This window comes from Acanthochromis polyacanthus, chromosome 10 (assembly GCF_021347895.1).
Source record: "Acanthochromis polyacanthus isolate Apoly-LR-REF ecotype Palm Island chromosome 10, KAUST_Apoly_ChrSc, whole genome shotgun sequence".
NCBI lineage: Eukaryota > Metazoa > Chordata > Actinopteri > Pomacentridae > Acanthochromis > Acanthochromis polyacanthus.
Genome location: NC_067122.1, coordinates 29959654 through 29982660, shown reverse-complemented (window position 1 = coordinate 29982660; position 23007 = coordinate 29959654). Strand labels below are relative to the sequence as shown.

At 38.8% G+C, this 23007-nt stretch overlaps 1 protein-coding gene across 4 annotated transcripts; it reads right to left on the bottom strand.

The window, feature by feature from the left end:
* Window positions 1-3603: 3603 nt before the first annotated feature.
* On the bottom strand, window positions 3604-22899 carry ap1ar (adaptor related protein complex 1 associated regulatory protein). 4 transcript variants are annotated; one of them, XM_022222801.2, is made up of 10 exons: window positions 22592-22899; window positions 17571-17619; window positions 17453-17479; window positions 17055-17080; window positions 16868-16964; window positions 16583-16681; window positions 15887-15951; window positions 15315-15388; window positions 13169-13291; window positions 3604-7796 (listed from the first exon to the last, which is right to left on the bottom strand). In XM_022222801.2, exons 1-10 carry the CDS (start codon window positions 22660-22662, stop codon window positions 7525-7527), a joined length of 903 nt encoding a protein of 300 aa, XP_022078493.1. In that variant the 5' UTR covers window positions 22663-22899; the 3' UTR covers window positions 3604-7524. The 4 variants fall into 4 exon arrangements, with proteins under 4 accessions (XP_022078493.1, XP_022078494.1, XP_022078495.1 ...); XM_022222802.2 differs by having other exon boundaries at window positions 15887-15948; XM_022222803.2 differs by lacking the exon at window positions 16583-16681.
* Between the last annotated feature and the right edge of the window lie 108 nt (window positions 22900-23007).

Sequence of the window (23007 nt, the reverse complement as noted above, 5' to 3'; positions counted from 1 at the left end):
TTGAAGAAAATGCTTTTGATTAATAAATGTTGGACACCAATACTTTTCTTTCTTCGGTGTACTAGATTTTATTGTTTTTTTCATACTAATTTTATAAAGTAATTTAGACTTTCAAAACATGCAAAATAATTTTTTTTAAATCAATAAGATTGAGTGTATGACATCATCTTATTTGAGTTTATTAAGTATGATGTCATTAACAACTGACTGTTTTTAAGCGAGTTAAACTCAATTTTTAGTTTTTTTCAAGGCTATACTCAAAACTTTTAACTTGGTGAAATACACATTTTTGAGTTTTCCTAAATCAAAAAAACAAGAAGTTCACTAAACTACTAAAAAGTGGTTGGAAAATGTTGCCTCATTTTTTTGAGTAGGATCTAAGCATCAGTTTTTACAGTGTACCTTTAAAACCACAATTATGAAGGCAGAAAATGCTATTTGGGTAAAATAAACTTTAAACCATGACATACTTGGAGAGAAAGAATCATTTGAGGGGTAACAATCTTTTTCACCTTTAGTCATTAAGACAGAAAGTACTATTTGGATGAAATAACTGTAAAACTTAAGTACTTGAGGAGAAAGTTGTATATTTGGTGGAATATACCTTTAAAACTATACATACTTGAACACAAAACAGTATTTTTTGGGAAAAAAAAACTTTGTTGTTAAGACAGAAAGTGCTATTTGAGTGGAATAAACTTTTAACCTTTACATATTTTGAGAGAAAGTAGTATTTTGGTGGAAATAAGCCTTTTAAACCTTTAGTTGTTCATACAGTTCAGTTCAGTTCAGTTGAGTCAATTTCTAAACAATAAAAACTCAAAATGTCAGAATCACATCACTTCACAGCTTTACTCACCAAAGAAGAATGTATACTGTAACTGCGTCTAGAAATCCTGGAAAGCACAACATCATTTGAAAACAGCAGGGCATGTGTCACTTGGCAGAGCAATTTCCAGGCGTCCTCATTCGGAGTTATTAAGGACAGATCAATTCGCGACATTTTCCATCTGCCTCTTAAATCCGACTGTGAACATTCTGAGGGTGGAAGTCTGTTCTTATTGTTCAAAGCTGACACCAGTCTATTTGGGATTTGAGAACAAACTGAGATTTTCCTTTCAGGATTCCCTTACGGTTCAAATATTATACTATTGTCATTTAAACATTACCTCAAATGCCTTGTTCTTGCACTTTCATGACTTTTGCACTCCTCTGTTTTTTGTTTCTAAGAGCCCTGTAACGGTAAATTTCTCCTTTGTGAGATAAATAAAGTCTATCTTATCTTATCTTATCTTATCTTTATTGTGTGAAAAATGTGCCGGAAGTGGATAAACAGGCTTTTGAGTTTTTTTAATTATCTGAAAGTACTTGATATTAATAAAAATATACAAATACAGTTATAAATATTCATATTTTGTGCTATAAAAAATTACACAAATGAGACATGGTTGAGCAGAAATATTCAAACAAATTTCAGCAGTTTATAATAACATTAATCAGAGCATGTCATCATAGATTATTAAGTGCAGATAGATGAGAAAAACAGTGCCAGTTTTGGTAATTTAACATGCCATTTTCAAAATTAAACAATGCTGAGAAATTTTAAATTGTTTTTAAAGGCATTCTAGAATTCATGCCAAAAACAAAAACTCTGATTGGAGACACCATTTCAATTTATTTTATTGAGTTATTTATTCATTTATTGAGAGTAGTTTAGTGAAACCAGCTTAACACCAACCTCAGAGACATCCACATTTCAGCAAAATCTAGATAACCAAACTTTTGTGAAGTAACTCCACTCTTCTGTTTAATGAAGTAAACACTTTGGAGTTTCTGAGGAAACATCCATGTAATTTTGCTGCAATACTGTCCAATATGCCTTATAACACAATTCAGAACAGGGTGTAACAGTGCTGTTGTTTCATGATAATTGGTTCAATATTTAGGGCTGCACAGTGGAGTAGTGGTTAGCACTTTCGCCTTGCAGCAAGAAGATCTCTGGTTGGAATCCCGGCCTGAGCCCAGGATCTTTCTGCATGGAGTTTGCATGTTCTCGCTGTGCATGCGTGGGTTTTCTCCGGGCACTCCGGCTTCCTCCCACAGTCCAAAAATATGCTGAGGATAATTGGTTACTCTAAATTGCCCATAGGTGTGAATGTGAGTGTGATTGTTTGTCTGTATATGTAGCCCTGCGACACACTGGCGACCTGTCGAGGGTGTCCCCTGCCTTCACCCGAGTCAGCTGGGATAGGCTCCAGCACCCCCCGCGACCCTAGTGAGGATAAAGCGGTGTATAGAGAATGGATGGATGGTTCGTTCAATATTTAGGGCTGCACAGTGGAGTAGTGGTTAGCATTTTCACCTTGCAGCAAGAAGATCCCTGGTTCAAATCCCGGCGTGGGCCTGGAAACTTTCTGCATGGAGTTTGCATGTTCTCCCTGTGCATGCGTGGGTTTTCTCCGGGCACTCCGGCTTCCTCCCACAGACCAAAAATATGTTATGGCCAGTAGCAGCCAATAGCAAATAGGTGTGCTTGATTTATTGCACTGGGACATTTTCCACAACTAGTCAATAGACGTCAACAAGCGCCGCTTGAGCCGCGACAGGGCGAGCAGTAAAGTACACCTGAAATTTCACACGTTCTTGTGATTGGCTGAAAAACTTTAAACTGGATTTACAGCAGTTTTCATCAACAGATGCATATTTTAAATAAAAACGGAGAGAAGCACTACAAAACAGTCAAAAAAATTTTTGTCAAAGTAATAATGCAGAGGAAAATACCCTGTTTGATTAAAAGAAAAGACAGGGACACTGAAGATGGGTTACCACAGAAAATCTGAAACTAACTGCTACTACTATAACTACTTTAGGCCTCTGTGGAAAATGTTTTAGGTGATGTGTTTTGATGTTTAGTTCCATTCTGAGTGTTTGTTCTTGACCTCATGTCTGTTCTTAGAGCCTTGTATTCTGGATGTTTATCAGTGTTTCAATTAAAGCAAAAAGTTTACCGTATTTTCAAGTGTTATTAATTCCTACCTATTCCATTGGCCTACAGTAAAATATTAATATGTTTTTATTTGTTTGTGTTTTAACTCTGCTATTTTAAAATGCATGAAGTTAGAGCGAGACGAGGGTTTTGGTAATAATACCGACAAGAATTTAAAACTACTTTCACCCCTGTATAAGGATGAATATAAATAGGCTTCGATTGGTTTCTACTACTTTGGTTTGTCAACCTTGGGTCTTGTACTCCAACACTCTGCCAGTGTGAAATATCCCTTTCAAAATACATAAATTTAAATAAACAATTTAATTCCAGCAGCAGCTATTGAGACCAGTTAAACTGATGGTGGTTCTTGTAGTTAATGTCACTTTGAATGTACCAAATCCGGGTTTTTTTTCTGCAGTGGTACTGAGAATTTAAAAAAACAAACTCTTAAACAAATTTGTTAATACTGGTTTCATTCCCGTACTCAAGCAAAAAATAACAGAAAATGGGATGTCTATCAATTACAGTGAGAGATTCATGCTTTTATGGCTTAGATGTTTAACGTTGTGCGTAGTTACTCTCCAAGAGCTCATTCTGACACAGAAAAAAAAAAAGAAAGTCCAGCTGTGTTTATTTCACTACAGTAAAGGCAGGAGATTTTTTTCTATTTTTTGTTTTTTTTCTCATAAGCTCAGTGTGACAAGGAATGTGAAATTGTCTTTACATAAATTTACAGTGATTAATCAAAGATCATAAATTCATAGCAAAACATAACATTGACATGTTAAAAAACAAACTGCTATGTATTCAAATATTAAGTAAAATCTCTGCAAATCAACTAGTGCCTCGTCTACACACTTGGACAATAGTGCACATCTTTTTCCTCTTCACACCAGTGAATCATTTCAGTTTTCTAAGAACTGATAAACAAAAATTAATTGAACATCCACACAGTGCAGTGAACCAGTGAACTACTTTTGATTTAAATTAAACGATCAGTGTGAAAAACGATCAGGATATAAAAATGATGTGTACAGTGGATTCCTTGGTACAGCAGCATCAGATAAATCATATTTTACATTAGAGTCGTGTTTGCTTGTTTGGCCATCCTGATCTTCTCAATCCAGCCTCAGACACTCCAAAAATACTGCTTTCATCATGTGCAGTTTACAATTGCATTAAGATTTATGAATGTTTTCAGCTCAGATCAACTGGTTTGTATTTAATAGCAGATTAAATGCATATTTAATACACTCAGAAATGATTTGTCTCCTGAACAAATGCCAAACAAAATGGCAATGTCTCATTTTGTAGCTGCTAAACAGCAGAGTAACTTCTGTTTAGATGAAGGTTATCTCCTGTTATGTTGTATTTTCTGCAATGATTTCACTGGATTTTAGAGAAAATATTCACATTAACAACCCAATATTTTTCTAAAGCTCAGTTTTTCTCCAATCTCACATTATATGAGATAAGTCACTGCAAAAGCTTTCATGCTCCAGCTGCTTGCTTTTGTTTTTCCACGTTGACACATTAAATCAAAGCTGTTTTGAACCTGGATTTCTCATACTTGTCGATCAATTAAAATATAAGAAAATACCAGTTTGAGTGATATGTATTTGTCATTTGATGGGTCCCATGTTGCCCATATTACACTGCACCATATGAAGCCTCCACATACAAGAAAACAGATTTATGAGGTCGCTGCAGTGAGCACGGCTTTCTCATCAGAGTACATGCACCGATGACATATTGTAAAACGCATGCCTTTGTTTGCTGCTGGCTGATGTGCAGTTTATCAGCGCTCGCTGCCCAACAAGCAGCAAAACTGACATACAGGTATGACAGAGATGGTATTTTGTAACTTGTAACAACAATTCAAAACCTCAAACAAGTCAGGAAACGGTCCTGGGTCCTGTCTTTGCACCAAATGTAAATACAGAGGCTGTAACATTCATCAAAATGTCTGGAAATAGAAATCAGTTCCTCTTTTGTCATCGTGCATCAAATAAAAATCAAAGGGCAACAAATGTAGGGCAAAGCATCTGTAGTTTTGTGCTTTTGTGGGTTATTTCTAGAGCCTGAACGGTACCTGATTTTAAGGGCCAATGTTGATACCAATTTTAGGGAGTAAACAATGTTTTGGTATCGGTGTATCAGCTGATATTCTTTAAATATATATTAGGGTGACAACTAGGGCTGGGACTTTAATGTGTTAGTTATGATTAATTAATTACAGAAAAAATAATGTATTTTCTCAGTTCCCTAATGTCTGGCATACTGGTAACTCTGATGAACACTTCAGCCCAGTAGGTGGCGGTAATTAGCCTAAAGTCTGTTTGCCTGCCGTGAAGAAGATACACAGACGCAGGCTGAATCCCAAACCGCCCCCTACACACTCCCCCTACACTACTGAGTGTCACTCCAAAAGAAGTCACACTCGCAGCTGTGGAGGGCACCTATTATGGAAGGGGGAGGGTATAAATACGATCGTCAGGAATGGGACGCCCTGTCGCCTCACCGGAAAATGGAAGACGTCATCGCCATGGTAACACAAAGACGCCTACTGTGCATGGCTGTAGCGCTGTGGCACAGGTTGCAACTAACAAGGATCGCTGCTGCTTCCAGAAGACGAAAGCATCCCACTTTTTTTCACTCACATGTTTTCCAATCCTATTATCTGGCATTTCAAATCCAACAAATGAATAAATGAATAAATGAATTCTGTCAGTTGTGTTCAAATTTTAAGGTGTCAGGGGGTGCACAATTAAATCAAACGTCAGCAGAGAAGAAGATTTGTTTCTTTTGATTTACCTTTTTACACCACTCTTTTTGTGATGTTCTGTCAGTGTGAAAAATGCGTGGGAGAAATAATGGACGCATGTGGAACTCACATCAATATGTTTGTTTCCTCCTCCATTTCGACGTTGCACTTCCTGAAAAAGTTGTCCAGAGTGAGCATCGATGCAGACTCGTTATTTAAGGGCTGAACAGTCCACTCTCCCTCCGCACTTCGTGGTTTGGGACGGCCCTTAATATGGAGGACCCTCCGCGGGAACGCGCAACGGGGGGGGGTGTGTAGGGGTAGTGTGTAGGGGGCGGTTTGGGATTCAGCCGCAGAAACGTCGGACCAGCATGGCGGCTTGGTCGCAAACTTTCTCTTTTATGCCGAAAACTGTTCAGCAAAAAGTATTTCTGAAAGCATCTGATGTGAGAAATAACGTGAATCTGTCCTCGTTTTAGTTCACTGACGGCTGGTTTAGACGTTTAACAAAAGTTTCACGATGCACTGAACCTGTGATCCTCGCACATCATTTGCATAAATGAAACTACTTTATGCAAATGAGCTCACACTATACCTTAGGACGGTGTAAGCCAGCCCACAATACACTACTTTTCAAGACTTTGAAAGTGCTTGAGTTTACAAAAAGTCTTAAAATGCTGAATTTAATCATGATAATTGCACTTTGATTTTGCCGCAATCTGTGAATGTAATAGACAGATAAATGAAATAAACATTTTTGTGATTTAAGTTCTTGTATGTCTATTAATTGATTCAGTCATCAACCAAAATGTATTGAAATCCAAAAACTTTGCTTATTCTGTCAAATATTGCTGTTTGACAAAAATGCGATTAATGCAATTAATTTAAAAGCCTTTAATTAATTAGATTCATTTTATAGCAAATTATATGATGATTAATTCTCCAGCAAACAAGTTAGCAGTTTGCCATGAAAACACTTCTTCACTCTGCACCATCAGTTCAGCTCTGCTACATGTGCTGCACAGTGCTGAGAGGATTGTAAATGGTGGAGGTGGAGCGCACTCTGCTCGACAAACTGTGTAATAACACCATTTCTAAAGTACGCCACCATTTTCTGCACTTTGTACCGTAAAGAAAAGTTTCAAACAACACACAGACAGTGATGTATCTGTGATAGGCCGGTATCGAGATATCAGTCAGGCTCTAGTTAGTCGTCTAGCCCTGAAAAAAGACACGAAGGAAACCTCCAAACTTGTCTCAGAGCTGCATTTGGTCCCCAGGCACTGCTTTGTCTGCTAAAAGAGTAAAAAAAACTAACAAAGAAAAAAGAATTATTCCTCCTGGGATTTTAAAGTAGATCATGACCAATTTCACAATAATAGTGACTTCTGTCTAATTCCATCGGTGAGTAAAATAAACATCATCCATCATTAACTTCAGATCAACTTGGCAACATATTGGTTCCACCATCCGGATACTGTGCATTGAAAATAAGCACTTATTGAACAACGTGTAAAATGTATGTAATTAATCAGTTACAATGCACAAGATGGTGGGCTAATTTAGCAAATGAAGGCACTGAAAAAAATGAGTGTTTGATAAAAACCTCACTACACCAGTAGTGAAGAGAAACACAACACATTCCCGCAGCATCACAGTCTCATTACAGAAAATGAAGAGCGTCTAAGTACATTTCCGCTTCATGAGGCAAAAAGCTGGTGAGCTTTAAACACGACGAGGCTGCCACAAACGTCTCCTTTGGTGCTGGACACTATCTGTCCTGGTTGTCCGATCTGAGTCCACAGTCCGAGGCGTCCTCGGAGGGAGTGTCTAGGACGGGATTGACAAACCCTTCAAACTCTGCGTCTGCACCGTCCTCTGGGTGGGTACTCACAAAATCATTCTCCCACTCCAGCGCGTTGGAGTCCTCAGAGGCCGAGGGCGGGCCGCTGGTCATCTGCTTGCTGCCGGGCCTCAGGGCTGCACGCAAGATGTCCTCCTCCGTCCGAGACCTCTCCCAGACTGGAAGTGCACGATTGATTCCTGCAATGCAAGGACACGAGGGTTCATTCTGACAGCAGAAGTGACACCAAAGTCAGAGGAGTCAGAAGCTGCTGCAGGCGCTAATCTGGTGGCTCATGGGGCACAGCTCTAAAACCTGCTCATATTCAGGACTCTGAACAGGTTTTAATACTTAAAGTACCACATTTTACTGCATGTGTGTGTTTCAGAGCACCAAACTTTAATATTAGGCAAACAGGATCCTTTATACTCATGAACATGTACAGTATATGTACCAGTCCTGGATTATGGTGACATCTTATACATCCTTCAGCAGCTATTCTCAGGCCCTAAGATGCAGTTTATCAGTCTGCACTAGGATTTATCCTGTTTTTTGTGCACCTGCAACATGGAATAACTTGCAAAACAATGTAAAGCTTGACTCATGTTTAAACCTTTGAGCAATCCAGGTTTATTATTCCATCCTAATTAACTTTCAGTTGCTCTTCTTTTAGCTGGCTTAGAAGTTTTTCAAGCTTAAATGCGCTAATAATGTTTAATTTAATTAATTTTGCCTTTTATTACTTTATTACACCGCCAAGGAGCATAGCGGAGGTATATGACGATGGGTTTACATCTGTCTGTGCACAACATTACTCAAAGACAGACCAACGGATTTGGATGAAATTTTCAGGTAAGGTCAGAAATGTAACAAGGATCAACTGATTAGATTTTGGCAGTGATGCAGCTTACAGTCTGGATCCATGTTTTTTTTTAAAGATTTCTGCATGACAACAAGTGAACACTACATCAGCTGCCTGCTGGTCATCACATGATTGTGATCCTACTACAAGTCCACCTTCACAGACTTATCGGGACTTATCCGATACAAGGAACAACTGATTAAATTGTGGGGGTGTTTCTGAGTCCCATCAATTCCTGCGGTGCGCTACATATTTAGGTCACGCAATTCGGTATTGGTACATAACGTACACATGCATAACAGATGCATGTAGTCACTGCAAGGTAATTTTTCATTAAAGATTTCATCCGTTGGAAATGATACAACAATTGAACAGCCCTGGAGGAGTACTGCGCTCTCTGAGTGCTTTTCTTGTTATCTGAGTTTACATTTTGTGTCCTCTAACTCGGCCACATTGTAAATGAGGCTTTCATACCTTATTACAATCAGAGTATAAATAAAGGTTGAATGAATGAATGGCTGCATATAAATACAATAAAACTTCTCTTTAACCCTTTACGCTTCAGTGCGTCGTAGGTGTACCGCCGGCGGTACACCTACTAATTTGCATAGGAATTTCAAGAATGTCCGACGGCTGCAAACACGATTATACAAACACTATACGCCGATGGAAAGCTTAGATTCTCATGAATCCGCCGGTATAAACCACTTTCAGATGCGATTACTACAGCGGGTGAGAAAAACACATTTGTCCGACAAAAACGAATATTCATCCATCCGTTCTCTATACATGGCTTCAACGCACACAGCGCGACTCACATTTCCGGGTTCATTACTACACACAAAAAAAAAGATTCCACAAAAAACGGCCATAATCCAACCTTTTACATCCAGACGACACAAGCCAGTAAACTATTTTGTCCAAAACATGTCCTGAAGTCGTATAAAATCCCCGAATCGGTCATTTTCAAGGAAATGCACCTCGTGATGCCCGTCCAATATTCCCCGTATTTTTCGTAATTTTTTTTATTTAAAAATAGAATATTAGCGATTTTTTGTACTGAAAACGGCTGGAATTGACTGAAGCTTAAAGGGTTAAATAGTACTTTGTATATTCTGGGTAATTTTGAGAAATGCTAAAAGGTGGGCTGAGAAGAGGGGCGGATGTGGATGTATGAGGTGGAAGTAGTAAAATATAAAGCGTGAAGCCAGAATTCTTGGAGCTGAGGAAATGCAGACGCAAGAGAGGATGGAGGCAGTTCTGAGCTGAAACATAACATTACTTAGAAAAAGGTTAGAATTAGAGATCGACCGATTATCGGTCGGGCCGATTATCGGCGCCGATATTTGGAAATTTGACGTATATCAGCATCGGCCTTTTTTTAATCCGACTGACCAATATGAAGAAATCAATTTAAAACTGGGTTATTTCGGCTCAGATGTAGCCGCGCCTCTCTCTCTCCTGCCTGCTGTCTCCTGCACTATTCACCCCGTCCAATGATTGGTTAAGCGGCAGAGGCAGAGCCTCCGAAGAAGAAGCTGTCCTCACACACACTGGAGAGTGAGAGGAAAAGTTTTCTTGTGTGAGAAGCTCCGGACAGAAAACACGTGTCAAAGGTAAATGCAGAAAGCTCTTCCGAAAGTGTAATAAACATCCCAGTACTTTCCATCTCACAACTACTACTAACGTTACAGTGAGCAGCAGAATAACGTAAGAGCAGAGTAAACCTTAGCAGCAGCTCTGCTAACTCGTATTACGTCCCAACATGTCTGTGAATTATTTAACCCGTTGCGCTTCAGTTGAGCTTCAGTGTCCCGCCCGCGGTACACTTTGAGATCTGCATAAGCAATTTGCTAAATGTCTGAAACTGCAAACGCGATTATACAAACACTATACGCCGATGGAAAGCTTAGATTCTCATGAATCCGCCGGTATAAAACACTTTCAGATGTGATTACCACAGTGGGTAATATAAACACATTTGTCCGACAAACAACGAATATCCATCCATCCGTTCTCTATACACGGCTTCAGCGTACACAGCGCGACTCACATTTCCGGGTTCATTATTACACACAGATGAAAATATTCCACAAAAAACGGCCATAATCCAACCTTGGACATCCAGACGAAACAAGCCAGTAACATATTTTGTCCAAAACATGTCTTGAAGTCTGTATATACTCCACGAATAGGTCGTTTTCAAGGAAGGAAATGCACCTCGCGATGCGCGTCCAATATTCCCTGTACTTCTCGTCATATTTTTATTTACAAATAGAATATTAGCGATTTTTTGTACTGAAAATGGCTAGAATTGACTGCAGCTGAAGACTGCTGATAATATCGAGATGGAAACATTCCATGACAGAAAAGCATGTGTGTGTGATTAAGAGAGAGTCACTTGTTTTAGGGAGCGCTAAGGTGGAGGCTGCTTAGCTTTTACCATAAAATTAGTTCGTCGATCTGGCTCTAAACGCTCTGCAGACTATGTATTAGCAATGGGGAAAATACACCGTACTTTCCGGACAGTAAGCCATTACTTTTTCTCACGCTTCGAACCCTACAGCTTATACAACAATGTGGCTAATGTATAGATTTCTACGGGCCAGCTTCATGCCGTCAATACGTTTATCCTCGTCAGAATGAAATTACCGAACCGGTCACAGTGGACCAATGAAACTGTTTGAATTAAATCAAACGCACTCACACTAAATTCTTCAGATCAGTCATTTTGTGCTTCATCCACACACCCTCATCATGGAAAACACAGGAAGGAATGCATATGATTTAGCTTTTAAGTTAAAGGCAAACGATCTGTCGGTCAAAGAAGTAAACAGAGCTACTGCACGTATTTATTTTGAGATCCGAATATTCGGATCCTTATATTCAGGTGTGCTCAGCAGTCCGGAAATTACGGTATGTAATGTGGAGAATAGTATGTAGTTAAAGTCACATGAAAAACTCTACAACTCACGACTAACGTTGCTATGAGATTTCTGGTCCTATGATCTGAAAATGAATGGGAAGATGAGAGAGTAAAATTCAGAAAAGACATTACTTTATAAAATCTCTGGAAGCAAGTTTTTATTTACATTTACTAGAGATACTGCTGAGCCTGAGAACTCCTGCACTTTTTGTTTGAAGTTAAAACAAAGTTAAATTATTTCAGTTATATTGAACTTTTACTTCATTGTGAAAAAATTCAGGGAGCTATTATTTAAGTTTTTATTTGCATTTACTAGAGATAATGCTGAGCCTGAGAACTCCTGCACTTTTCATTTTTGTTTGAAGTTTTTAAAAAAAAGATGTCATTTCAGTTGTATTGAAATTTTACTTTATTTACTGTGAAAATAATTCAGGGAGCTATTATTTAAGTTTTTATTTGCATTTACTAGAGATAATGCTGAGCCTGAGAACTCCTGCACTTTTCATTTTTGTTTGAAGTTTTTAAAAAAAATATGTCATTTCAGTTGTATTGAAATTTTACTTTATTTACTGTGAAAATAATTCAGGGAGCTATTATTTAAGTTTTTATTTAACTTTACAAGAGGTGCTGCTGAGCCTGAGAACTCCCTGTATTTTTTGTTGTGTTTGAACTTAAAACAAAGACAAGTCATTGTAGTTATATTTAAATTTTACTGTATTTTCTGTGGAAAAATTTCAGAGAGCTATTTATTTAACCTTTTATTCAACTTTATAAGAGATGTTTCTGAGTCTAGGAAATTCAGGCACTTCTGGAGCTATTATTTTCTATTTGTGTGATTCAATAAACATGCTTTAGGCATTTCAATGAAGTTCAGTGTTTGCATTATTCAATTTTTTTACGCCAATTTTTACACTTTTACTGCAAATGAATATCGGCTCCAAATATCGGTTATCGGCCTCCTCTAACTACTAATAATCGGCATCGGTCCTGAAAAACCCATATCGGTCTATCTCTAGTTAGAATGAGGGTCTGAAGGTATAAAATGCAATCTGCTGGTGCTTCTACGGCTGTCAGAGAGGCACTAGTCTGAACAGCTGCACCAAAACTGAAAAACATGAAGCAGAGGATTAGCAAAAAATAGTGTAACCTCCTGGATGATGACTCTCAATCAGGGCATATTTCAAAAGGGGTTTTGTAAGATTTGAAACAGTAGATTGAACTTTAAGCCATTTTCAACCCATGAAATTCAGATATATTAACACGAGCATTGATGAGTTTAATCGTCAAAAATAAGCTTACTTTTGCAGTGCCTCTTTAATTAAAAAACTACTTTCATAATCAGTTAAATATTCCTTAAGCAAAGATGCCAACCATGTAAAGATTCCAGCAAGAGGCTGATGTTTTCTGAACATCTTTGGTTGAGATTGTTGCATTTTTTTTAACTCATGTTTAATATATCAAATTAATAAACTGGATAATTATAATTGAATTGCAGCTTCTGAACAAATGTAAATATACAGCTTCTGATGCGTACAAGTAGCATGCGTGCTCTGTGTTCTCTCCAGATGCAATGTCTCTTGTAATTGAATTAGTCTCCCCTGCAGAACAACCCCACCCCTGCAGCTGAAGCAGAGGAAGCACCACCTCCATGCGATCAAACTGGTGAAGCTCAGACAGTGTTCCATTGATTTTTGATGATCAGTAATTGGTGACAGATCAAACATTATCTTGGCTTTTTTAGCCAGAGCAAGCTTTTCATTCCTAGTTAAGGGGTAAACTCTGACCTTCCTCATCCTCCCACTCCAGATCCAGCGACGTCCCGTCATCATTGGTGGAGCGAGTCTTGGTGGTGAAATCCCAGCTGCACTCTGTGTTGGGAGTCACAACGTTTGTGTCTGAGGGAAGTCCTGGAAACAAAAACACAATCATCACCTCACGAAATCTTTGCAAAGCTATTTGCTTGCACCACCATGAAGAAGAGTTGAACCGTTTTTAGAGTTTCTAAAGAGGTATGTAAGTAGAAGGTATGAGGCAAACATGAGGTAAAATATGAGATGTACAGACATGTAGCAGGTAGGAGTCAATAAGGTATACTTCATCCTACAGATGTTATTTTTAGGTTCTGTATTTTTTGTTTGTTTGTTTATTACTCATTTGTGTGTCTTATTTTCTTGTTTTTTGCCGCTATGATATTGTGGCATGTCTGATTTGTTTTTAAAGCAACTACTTCTTATTTGCAAATTTACAATTTAAAAACTCATATAAACATCAAAACTTCCATACTGGCACAAATGAAGAGTATAATAATATGAGTGGTGATACAGTGGTCCCTCATCTGTCATGGGGGTTACGCTCCAGACCCCCCCCCGCGATAGATGAAAATTCGTGAAGTAGCGACCATATTAATTTTATTATTTATATTTTAAGGCTTTATAAACCCTCCCCACACACTCTACAGAGATCAGACGTCTGTGAAATGGAGGAGAGATGCTGAATGCTGCTATAGACAGAGAAGACGCTCAGTGGTCACTCAGCCAATCATCACTGAACACTATGCATTTTATTTAGATTCAGTTCAATTCAGTTTTATTTACACAGCGTCAATTACAATTTAATTTGTCTCAAGACCCTTTACAGAACCCATATGCCTGGTTTGATTCAATATTCTTTTAATTATCATTATTTTTTAAATTTATGTTTTTTAAAAAATTTTACGCCAGAAAATGCTTATTTTACCACAAAAATAATAATAAATAAATAATAATAGAATTGTGTAGCGATCATAGACTTGGACACTATGACTGATCTGTGGTGCTGCAATGCACTATAGGAGTTTGGGGTGTCGGGGGTTTAAATGTTATTGTGGTTTATGTTTGTTTTACAGTGTTATTAGTGTTTCATTGTGTTTTTGTGGTTTAGTCAGTCTAGTTAGTTTGGTCAGTGTTATGTTGTCAGGACCGTGTTAAGCATGTTTGATGACTTCCTGCTACATTTTCTACAGTTCTTCTCTCTGAGAATGTCAAAATAAAAGCACCTGCTAGTTGCAGAGTGTATGAAAGGCAGATATCTTCTCTCCTTTCTGAAACGCAGCTCGTCACCATAATAAATATATCTCAGTGTGCGCCAATGACGTCGGACCATCGGTCAAATCCGATTTGTGTACCAAAAGTCCGGTAAAACTTACTACATTACTGGTCTCATGTCCAGTGTAATTTTTTTCCTGTAACCCTGAAGTTCCACATAATGCGATTGCGCCGCGCCGTGCAACGGAACGAAGCGCCGCTGTCTTGCTCCGAAAGTCAAAACAGCAAGCGCAGCGCCGTCCGGATGGGGAGGGCTGCTCCTCAGAGAGGCTCTCGTGTGAACAGCGATATCACGCGATAAAAACGCATGATATAAACAGAAAATAAATAAACCACACCTCATTTCGCTTCTACAAGGTCGCTCTGCTTGACCCAGCCACATTGCTCTGTGATTTATAGTACTTCTAGCATGGTTGAGTACATGATTTATGTTTTGATCTCAAATGAGTGCTTTTCTTTATCCAATAGTTAATTTTGTATGGTTTATTCTATATAAAAACAGTAATTTCTCTTCGCCCATGGCGTCGTGTTGTATCTGGGACATAATTAATAAAGTAGTAAATTTGTATAACAATTATTAAAATTAAATTATACATCAACTTTTGGTACATTTGTGCATAAAATATTCGGTCCAGTAAAAACTGTTTCGGTCCAGTAAAAAATGACTGTTTACTGGTCCACGGTCCAGTAATAAATTGTGCCCATTCGCGCAGACTGATATCTATATACTGCAAAATCCCGTGATACCAAATGCACTTTAAAAATCTGTGACACAGTGAGACCGTGAAAAGTGGACCACGATATGGACAGGGACCGCGGTATAATTAAGCTCAGAAGTTTCACTCACTGTTGCTCCTGAACGCCTCAGACTGCGCTTTAACATTCTGGAGGTAGGCATCAAAATCCTCCCCCGAGGTTTGTCTGAAAAAAGGCGTGACAAGAATTAACACAAGGCAACAGCTGTATTTGTTAAAAAGACAATAAAAATCTTGCTAAGTAAAACTTGACTTTTACTTCAGTCTGTTTCAGAGACATGGAAGCTGATACTGCGCTCCGCTCTGCAGGCTCCTTTTATTATCGGTGCAAACTCGTTAAGCATTGAATTGAGAGACTGGATACCTTGTAGTGCTTCAATATGTGTTCTGCAGCCTCCACACTGCAGCAACAAACTGAGTGCTCACATCACTAAATCAATACCTCCGCTGAGAGCTTAAAAAAGACTTTGAGACTCTTTTCCAGCCACATCACACATCTGATTCACACAAATGACTAAACAGCTGATTTGCAGTTACTGGAATTTCTGATGCATCACTTCTATCTACTTCATTCTGCCTACTAAAACCTACGCACAACCTCATGACCGCAGCGTGGCCTCGGCCCAACAACCGTCCTGTTGTCCACTGAACTCGAATAACTCACTTTTTTTGCTGGCTTTCACCGCCTGAGCCATCTGCTCTCCCCCGTGTCCTCTGGGCAGGCAGCTGCTGAAAAAAACACCACAGATCAACGTGAAATACTACCGTCATATATTCTCGGAAGACAAAAAAAAACAAAAACATTTAAACTATTTTTGGGGCTACTGAGAAAACGTGAGCAGATATTTCTAACACAAAACAGAAGCAGTGGAATGTGGCATGAGAAGCGATGTAGAAATCTCAGTCCCGGCAGTCGGAGATGTTTTCCACTCCAGTCTCATTTTTATTATTTCAGAGGCCTTTACTTAAAACAGTTAGCAAATAGGGAAATTTACAAAAAGTCATGACTGTGGGGACTGACATGACTTTAAAAGTCAGGCTTGAACAGGCTTTTTTCCTCATTTCACTGCTTGTACTTAGGAATAACTCCCTCCTATATAAAGCATAAAGCTCGAAAAATACTGCTCCTTAGCATTAATAATTAGCAGCAACGATGCTACCAAGTGGCTTGCCAGGTCACTAAAGCACTGAGAGATCATAGAATTCCCTGACTGGACAACAAAGACAGTTAATGAGGACAAAAATAAGGCTGAACATAGAAAAATATCACTCTGTTTACAACACAGAAGGACTTGAACTGCTGGGAAGCCTCTGCAGTAAAAGGTAAACTGGCAGAAGGGAGCGCTCAGTGCTGCCTCACCTCCTTCAGTTTGCGTTCACGTGCCAGCCTGGCAGCCTCACGCTGGGCAGCATTTCTAGCCTCCTCTTCTAGCCTTAACTTCTCCTCTTGTGCCTCTAACTGAGCAGAAATAACGGAAACGAAACAGAACACAAAACACAGAACAGAAAAAATTACAAAAACAGAAAAAACTATGAAAATGCAAATTAAAAAATAAGCCAGAAAACAGAGTCTAAACAACGGAAAATCAAACAATGAGGGGCTGTTAATCTAACAAAGACAGACGCTTTATTGAGCTTGTCTTACCTCGGCTTGTAGCTTTTGGTCTATGAGGATCTGCTTGTCTGAGATGGCAGCGTAGCGATGCTCTCTGAGGTGTTTGATCTCATCTTCACTGATGGGCCTAATGAAATAAACACACTTTAAGGTGAGCTATTCTTTGGAATATACCCCTGATTATCATTATTATCATTTCCTTAACTGGACCTCTTACCTCGGGCAGGGCTGTGGGCTCTCAGCCTGCAATGCAACAAACACCAGACAGTATTGAATTTCAGCGTGAAATGCATCTACCCCGCCGCACTGTTTGACTCAAGCACTACTACTCTGGGACGATGCGGAAAATAATCGAGTTAGTCTCAGGAAAGAAAAATGGAGTACTGCAGCATCACAGTAATGGCTGCTTTGTAGGTCCAGCCACTCCTTCGAGGACGACTATCAGCGGAAAGCCTGATTGCAGTCAGAGAGCAAAAACTATCCCGGGAGTACCAGCTTAATCCAGCGTTTAATTAGACACCAATATAAATAAAACACTCAGAAAAATAACAAATCTGACAATAAACACACAAGAGTCTTGTCTTCTTTAAGCAAAAAAATACAAATAACACTTACCTCATCACTTTCTACCAGATTTTCAAACTGCAAAAAACAAAAAAACATAATCAGACATGCAGCATTATATTGAAGAGTCACCATTGAAGACAGGAAATGAATAATGCAGGACTCTTACCTCGATGGTGTAATGCTCCCCTGTGGTGCTGCTGCGGAAGTATTTAGACCTGCACAAATAAATAATGCAATGTGAATATGTAATATGTAATATCATGGTACTTTATACTTCAGACTGACAGCTGTGAACACAAATGAAGAGGACTTAAATATGGATTTTGAAATGCTGTGTTTACGTTGTATATTACTGACAAAGAGAAGCTTATGACAAGAGGAGAATCAGCACATTTACAGGGGACCTTTTATTCCTCTTTAATCTGGAATTAAAGTTAATTCTGCTTTAAAATCTCCTTGTAAACACTGAATTCCGAATTAAAAAGTTAATTCCGAATAAACTTCATTCTGAATAAACTACCTGGTTTATTCTAATGTTAATTCCGAATACAGTAATTCCTGTGTACGTTCTATTCATGTATACAGTTAATTCCGCTTAAGTTAAGTCCGGTCATTCTGCATCCGGTTTGGCTCCTCACGTAGCGACGTACACGTTCTGAGACCTTTGTCGAGTTGCCGTTTCAAAGCGACAATAAAAGCAAGGCAAAAAGCGTGCTTATTAGTTGTTCCTCCGTGTTGTTGGGGAAAAGAAATGCTGTGGCACATGGAGTTTGTTTTCTTCCGGTAAACAGGGATACATCACATCCACTCCCTGTCCAATCAGAATCCTTTCAAAGGCCCAAACGTTAAAGCGGAATTGAGGAAGGGCAAAAAATGTGTGGTCCATGTAAACCTTAATTTGGAATTAATATTTCCATTTAAACTCAAAGCACAAAACTTTAATTCCAAATGAGTTAATTCCTAATTAAAAAAAACTCCATGTAACCATACCCAATATTTAGATGAAGAAGATAATTAGTTGTTTTCTCTATAAAATGTCAAAGAATGGTGAAAAATATCAATCAGTATTTGTCCACAACCCAAAGATATTATGCTTGCTGTCATACAGGAGGAAAGAAACCACTAAATACCCAAGTGAAGAAGAGGAAAGCTGGAATTCTTACTATTTTTCTGTCTAAATCTAGTATGTAGAGAAAACGGCCTCAGCCAACGTTATGTTGATTGATTTGTTGGTGTATTTTAGACTTCTATATGAAATCAATGAGGGCAAATCACGGTGCAGTGCCTCATTAAGTTTCTCATGCTAATAGAATTACACACGTGGACAAAATTGTTGGTACCCCTCAGTTAAAGAAGGAAAAACCCACAATTCTCACTGAAATCACTTGAAACTCACAAAAGTAACAATAAATAAAAATTTATTGAAAATTAAATAATCAAAATCAGCCATTACTTTTGAATTGTTGATTAACATAATTATTTAAAAAAAAAACTAATGAAATAGGGCTGGACAAAAATGATGGTACCCATAACTTAATATTTTGTTGCACAAACTTTTGAGGCAATCACTGCAATTAAACGATTTCTGTATTTGTCAATGAGCGTTCTGCAGCTGTCAACAGGTATTTTGGCCCACTCCTCATGAGTAAACAGCTCCAGTTGTCTCAGGTTTGATGGGTGTCTTCTCCAAATGGCATGTTTCAGCTCCTTCCACATATGTTCAATGGGATTCAGATCTGGGCTCATAGAAGGCCACTTTAGAATAGTCCAACGCTTTTCTCTCAGCCATTCTTGGGTGTTTTTGGCTGTGTGTTTTGGATCATTGTCCTGTTGGAAGACCCATGACCTGCGACTGAGACCAAGCTTTCTGACACTAGGCAGCACATTTCTCTCCAGAATGCCTTGATAGTCTTCAGATTTCATCGTACCTTGCACACTTTCAAGACACCCTGTGCCAGATGCAGCAAAGCAGCCCCAAAACATTACTGAGCCTCCTCCATGTTTCACCGTAGGGACAGTGTTCTTTTCTTCGTATGCTTGGTTTTTGAGTCTATGAACATAGAGTCAAAAAGCTCCAGTTTGGTCTCATCTGTCCAAAGGACATTCTCCCAGAAGCTTTGTGGCTTGTCAACATGCATTTTTGCAAATTCCAGTCTGGCTTTTTTATGAGTTTTTTTCAGCAGTGGTGTCCTCCTTGGTCGTCTCCCATGAAGTCCACTTTGGCTCAAACAACGACGAATGGTGCGATCTGACACTGATGTACCTTGGCCTTGGAGTTCACCTTTAATTTCTTTGGAGGTTGCTCTGGGCTCTTTGGATACAATTCCAACGATCCGTCTCTTCAATTTGTCATCAATTTTCCTCTTGCGGCCACATCCAGGGTGGTTGGCTACTGTCCCGTGGGTCTTGAACTTCTGAATAATATGAGCCACTGTTGTCACAGGAACTTCAAGCTGTTTAGAGATGGTCTTATAGCCTTTACCTTTAAGATGTTTGTCTATCATTTTTTTTTCGGATGTCCTGGGACAATTCTCTCCTTCGCTTTCTGTTGTCCATGTTCAGTGTGGTACACACCTTTTCACCAAACAGCAGGGTGACTACTTGTCTCCCTTTAAATAGGCAGACTGACTGATTATGAGTTTGGAAACACCTGTGATGTCAATTAAATGACACACCTGAGTTAATCATGTCACTCTGGTCAAATAGTTTTCAATCTTTTATAGAGGTACCATCATTTTTGTCCAGGCCTGTTTCATTAGTTTGTTTTTTTAAATAATTATGTTAATCAACAATTCAAAAGTAATGGCTGTTTTTGATTATTTAATTTTCAATAAATTTTTATTTATTGTTACTTTTGTGAGTTTCAAGTGATTTCAGTGAGAATTGTGGGTTTTTCCTTCTTTAACTGAGGGGTACCAACAATTTTGTCCATGTGTGTAGCCCCTTGGCAGTGGGGTTTAAGTCAAGGAGTTTGTCAATCGGTGACATTATTGGCAGATTAGGAAATGAACAAAATTTTTTCTGTACAAAGTGTCTGATCTGTAGGTATCGGAAAAAATGAGTTCTGGGAAGGTTGAACTTTTGGCTAAGTTGTTCAAAAGAGAGGAAAGTATTATTAGAAAACAAGTCTTTAAAGCATTTTATACCGTTTCTATGCCACAGTTGAAAAGCTGCGTCCGTATTAGAGGGAATAAAGGCTATATTAAAGATAATAGGGCATGAAATTGATGCCTCTTGCAATCCGAAGTGCTTTCTAAACTGGGACCAAATCTTCATTGTGTGAAAAACAATGGGATTGGAGGAGGTAACCTTACCAGATATAGGAAGAGATGAGCAAACAATTGAGCAAAGAGAAAACTGGCTACAGGATTCCTCTCCCTGCACCCACACAGGGGCCTCAGCTGTTTTTGAATGGTTAAACCAGAAAAGTATCTTCTGAATATTGCTAGCCCAGTAGTAAAAAAGGAAGTTTGGAAGGCCCATTCCCCCTAGTTTTTTTGGTCTTTGTAGGAAGGTTTTTCTAATACGATGACCCTTATTACCCCAAATAAAGGATAGGAATAATTTGTCCAGGTTACTGAAGAAGGGTTTTTTGATGAAGATAGGAATGTTAAAAAATAAATGTAATATCATAACTTAACAGTTAATTGAGCATAACACCACAGTTAAGACACACTTCATCTTTTGACTCATGACTAGGGTTGCAACAAGTAATCAATTAGTCGACAACTACTAAAATAATCACCAATTATTTTCAGAATTTATTACTTAAGTTAAAAGTTCTCTATGAAAACTCCCTCTTTCATTCTTGTGCTAACAAAATTGCACAAGAGTTTTCTAATCATCAGTTAGCTTTTCAACAGCATTAGCTAACACAATGTAGCATTAGAACACAGGAATGATGGTTGCTGGAAATGTTCCTCTGTACCCCTATGGAGATATTCCATTAAAAATCAGCCATTTCCAATCAGAATAGTCATTTAGCACATTAACAATGTCTAGAATGCATTTCTGAGTAATTTAATGTTATCTTCATTGAAAACAAGGGCATTTCTAAGTGACCCCAAACTTTTGAATGGTAGTGTAAATGAAAAGTCTTCAGTGTCTTAAATTTGAATATTCTTGGTCTTTGCTCCTCTGTGATTGTAAACTGAATATCTTTGGGCTGTGGATATAAAGAAACGATATTTCAAGACATCATCTGATGTTTTGGGAAACAAAGATCAACCTTACTTTCAGCATTTTTAAACAACTACTTAATTAATCAAGCAAACAGTTTAGCAGATTCTTTAACAATGAAACTAATCCTTAGTAGCAACCCTGCTGTAAAATGGAAGTAGCGCTCAGGTGTAACTAACAGTAATACTGTAATGGCTCCGTTTCATTAAGTGGCCCATTAAGTGATGCCAATAGGAGGACCCTGGAACAGGATGCCTTTAATCAAATGAGGGTACAATTAACATTACTGATCTGAGCAGTGATGTTGCTGCTGTGATGTGTCAAATGTCTTATTGGGCTTTTTGCCCGTTATGTTCTGGATTAACATTGATTCAGGATGTTTGAACCAATGCTCATGGCAACTAACTCAAATCTAATCCACATTTTATTACTCCAGGCAAAGAGGACACTTTAGTGATGAGGTTTCCCTGAGTAATCCATTATAATAAGCACTACCACAGCAGCAGTACTATAATGAAGTACTGTTGTCAGCTCCAATATGGAGACACATGGCAGTAGGTGAATGAACAGAAGCCTTGTCTGAACAAAGCACAAGATAAAAACATCAATTATTAATGCTGAATTTGGTGACAAAAGATGCTGAAACTAAGGTAAGAAACAGACTATTTTTATACCCATAAATAGGTTTAATTGAAATGGTGTAATGACTGTTTTTAAAGCTGTAGCTCAGGGGGTCTTGTTGCTATAATTTAATTAGCTAAACTCCATGTCCAGGCTGTTGATAATAGGGGTGGGGTCTTGGTTCTTACTGACACTGACTGACTACAGGGTAGCACCCCGTACTGGGCACCCTAACAGAGTCTAACCTGCCCTCCTGTGTCCCCCTGGTATCACACCACCACCAGAAAAACACACCACAGCTCATAAGTCTTCACTGCGGTGTAAGTTATCGGATGCGCTGCTTTAGGTGATGCTAGCTAACAGCGGCTAATGCTACATATCACTCACCCGCCACCTCTCTGGATCCTGCTGGCTTCTCTCCTGAAGAGCCCCACGCAGAAAGCCCAGCAGTTACCCATCGCATTGTCAAATACCGCTGTTAGCTACCAGCCGGTAAACTCCTGCCAGCTGCTGGTGCTTCAGTGGAGGAAGCTACATCTTCCAGTCAGTCAGTCGTGGTCCCGGGTCCCGACACTTCCTCATCCTGCTGCTTCCTCTGTGATCACAGCAGAGCAGACAGTGGTGAAAATGAAACACCGCCCGCTGCTGTCCACTTCCAAACCCAACATGTACAGTAGTGAACTGAAGTTTGCATACACCTGTGAAAACCATGTGTATCATGGCAGACTTGAGTGTAAATATGACTAGCTTCACGGCATAATACTGCCACCACCATGCTTCATAATGGTTCCCAATACAGTCAT

Coding starts and splice junctions, on each gene's coding strand:
- ap1ar (XM_022222801.2), bottom strand. CDS start 22,662: ATGGGTAACTGCTGGGCTTTCTGCGTGGGGCTCTTCAGGAGAGAAGCC. Junction 17,620..22,591: donor AGGATCCAGAGAGGTGGCGG/GTGAGTGATATG, acceptor TTATTTGTGCAG/GTCTAAATACTTCCGCAGCA. Junction 16,965..17,054: donor AGCCCACAGCCCTGCCCGAG/GTAAGAGGTCCA, acceptor TTATTTCATTAG/GCCCATCAGTGAAGATGAGA.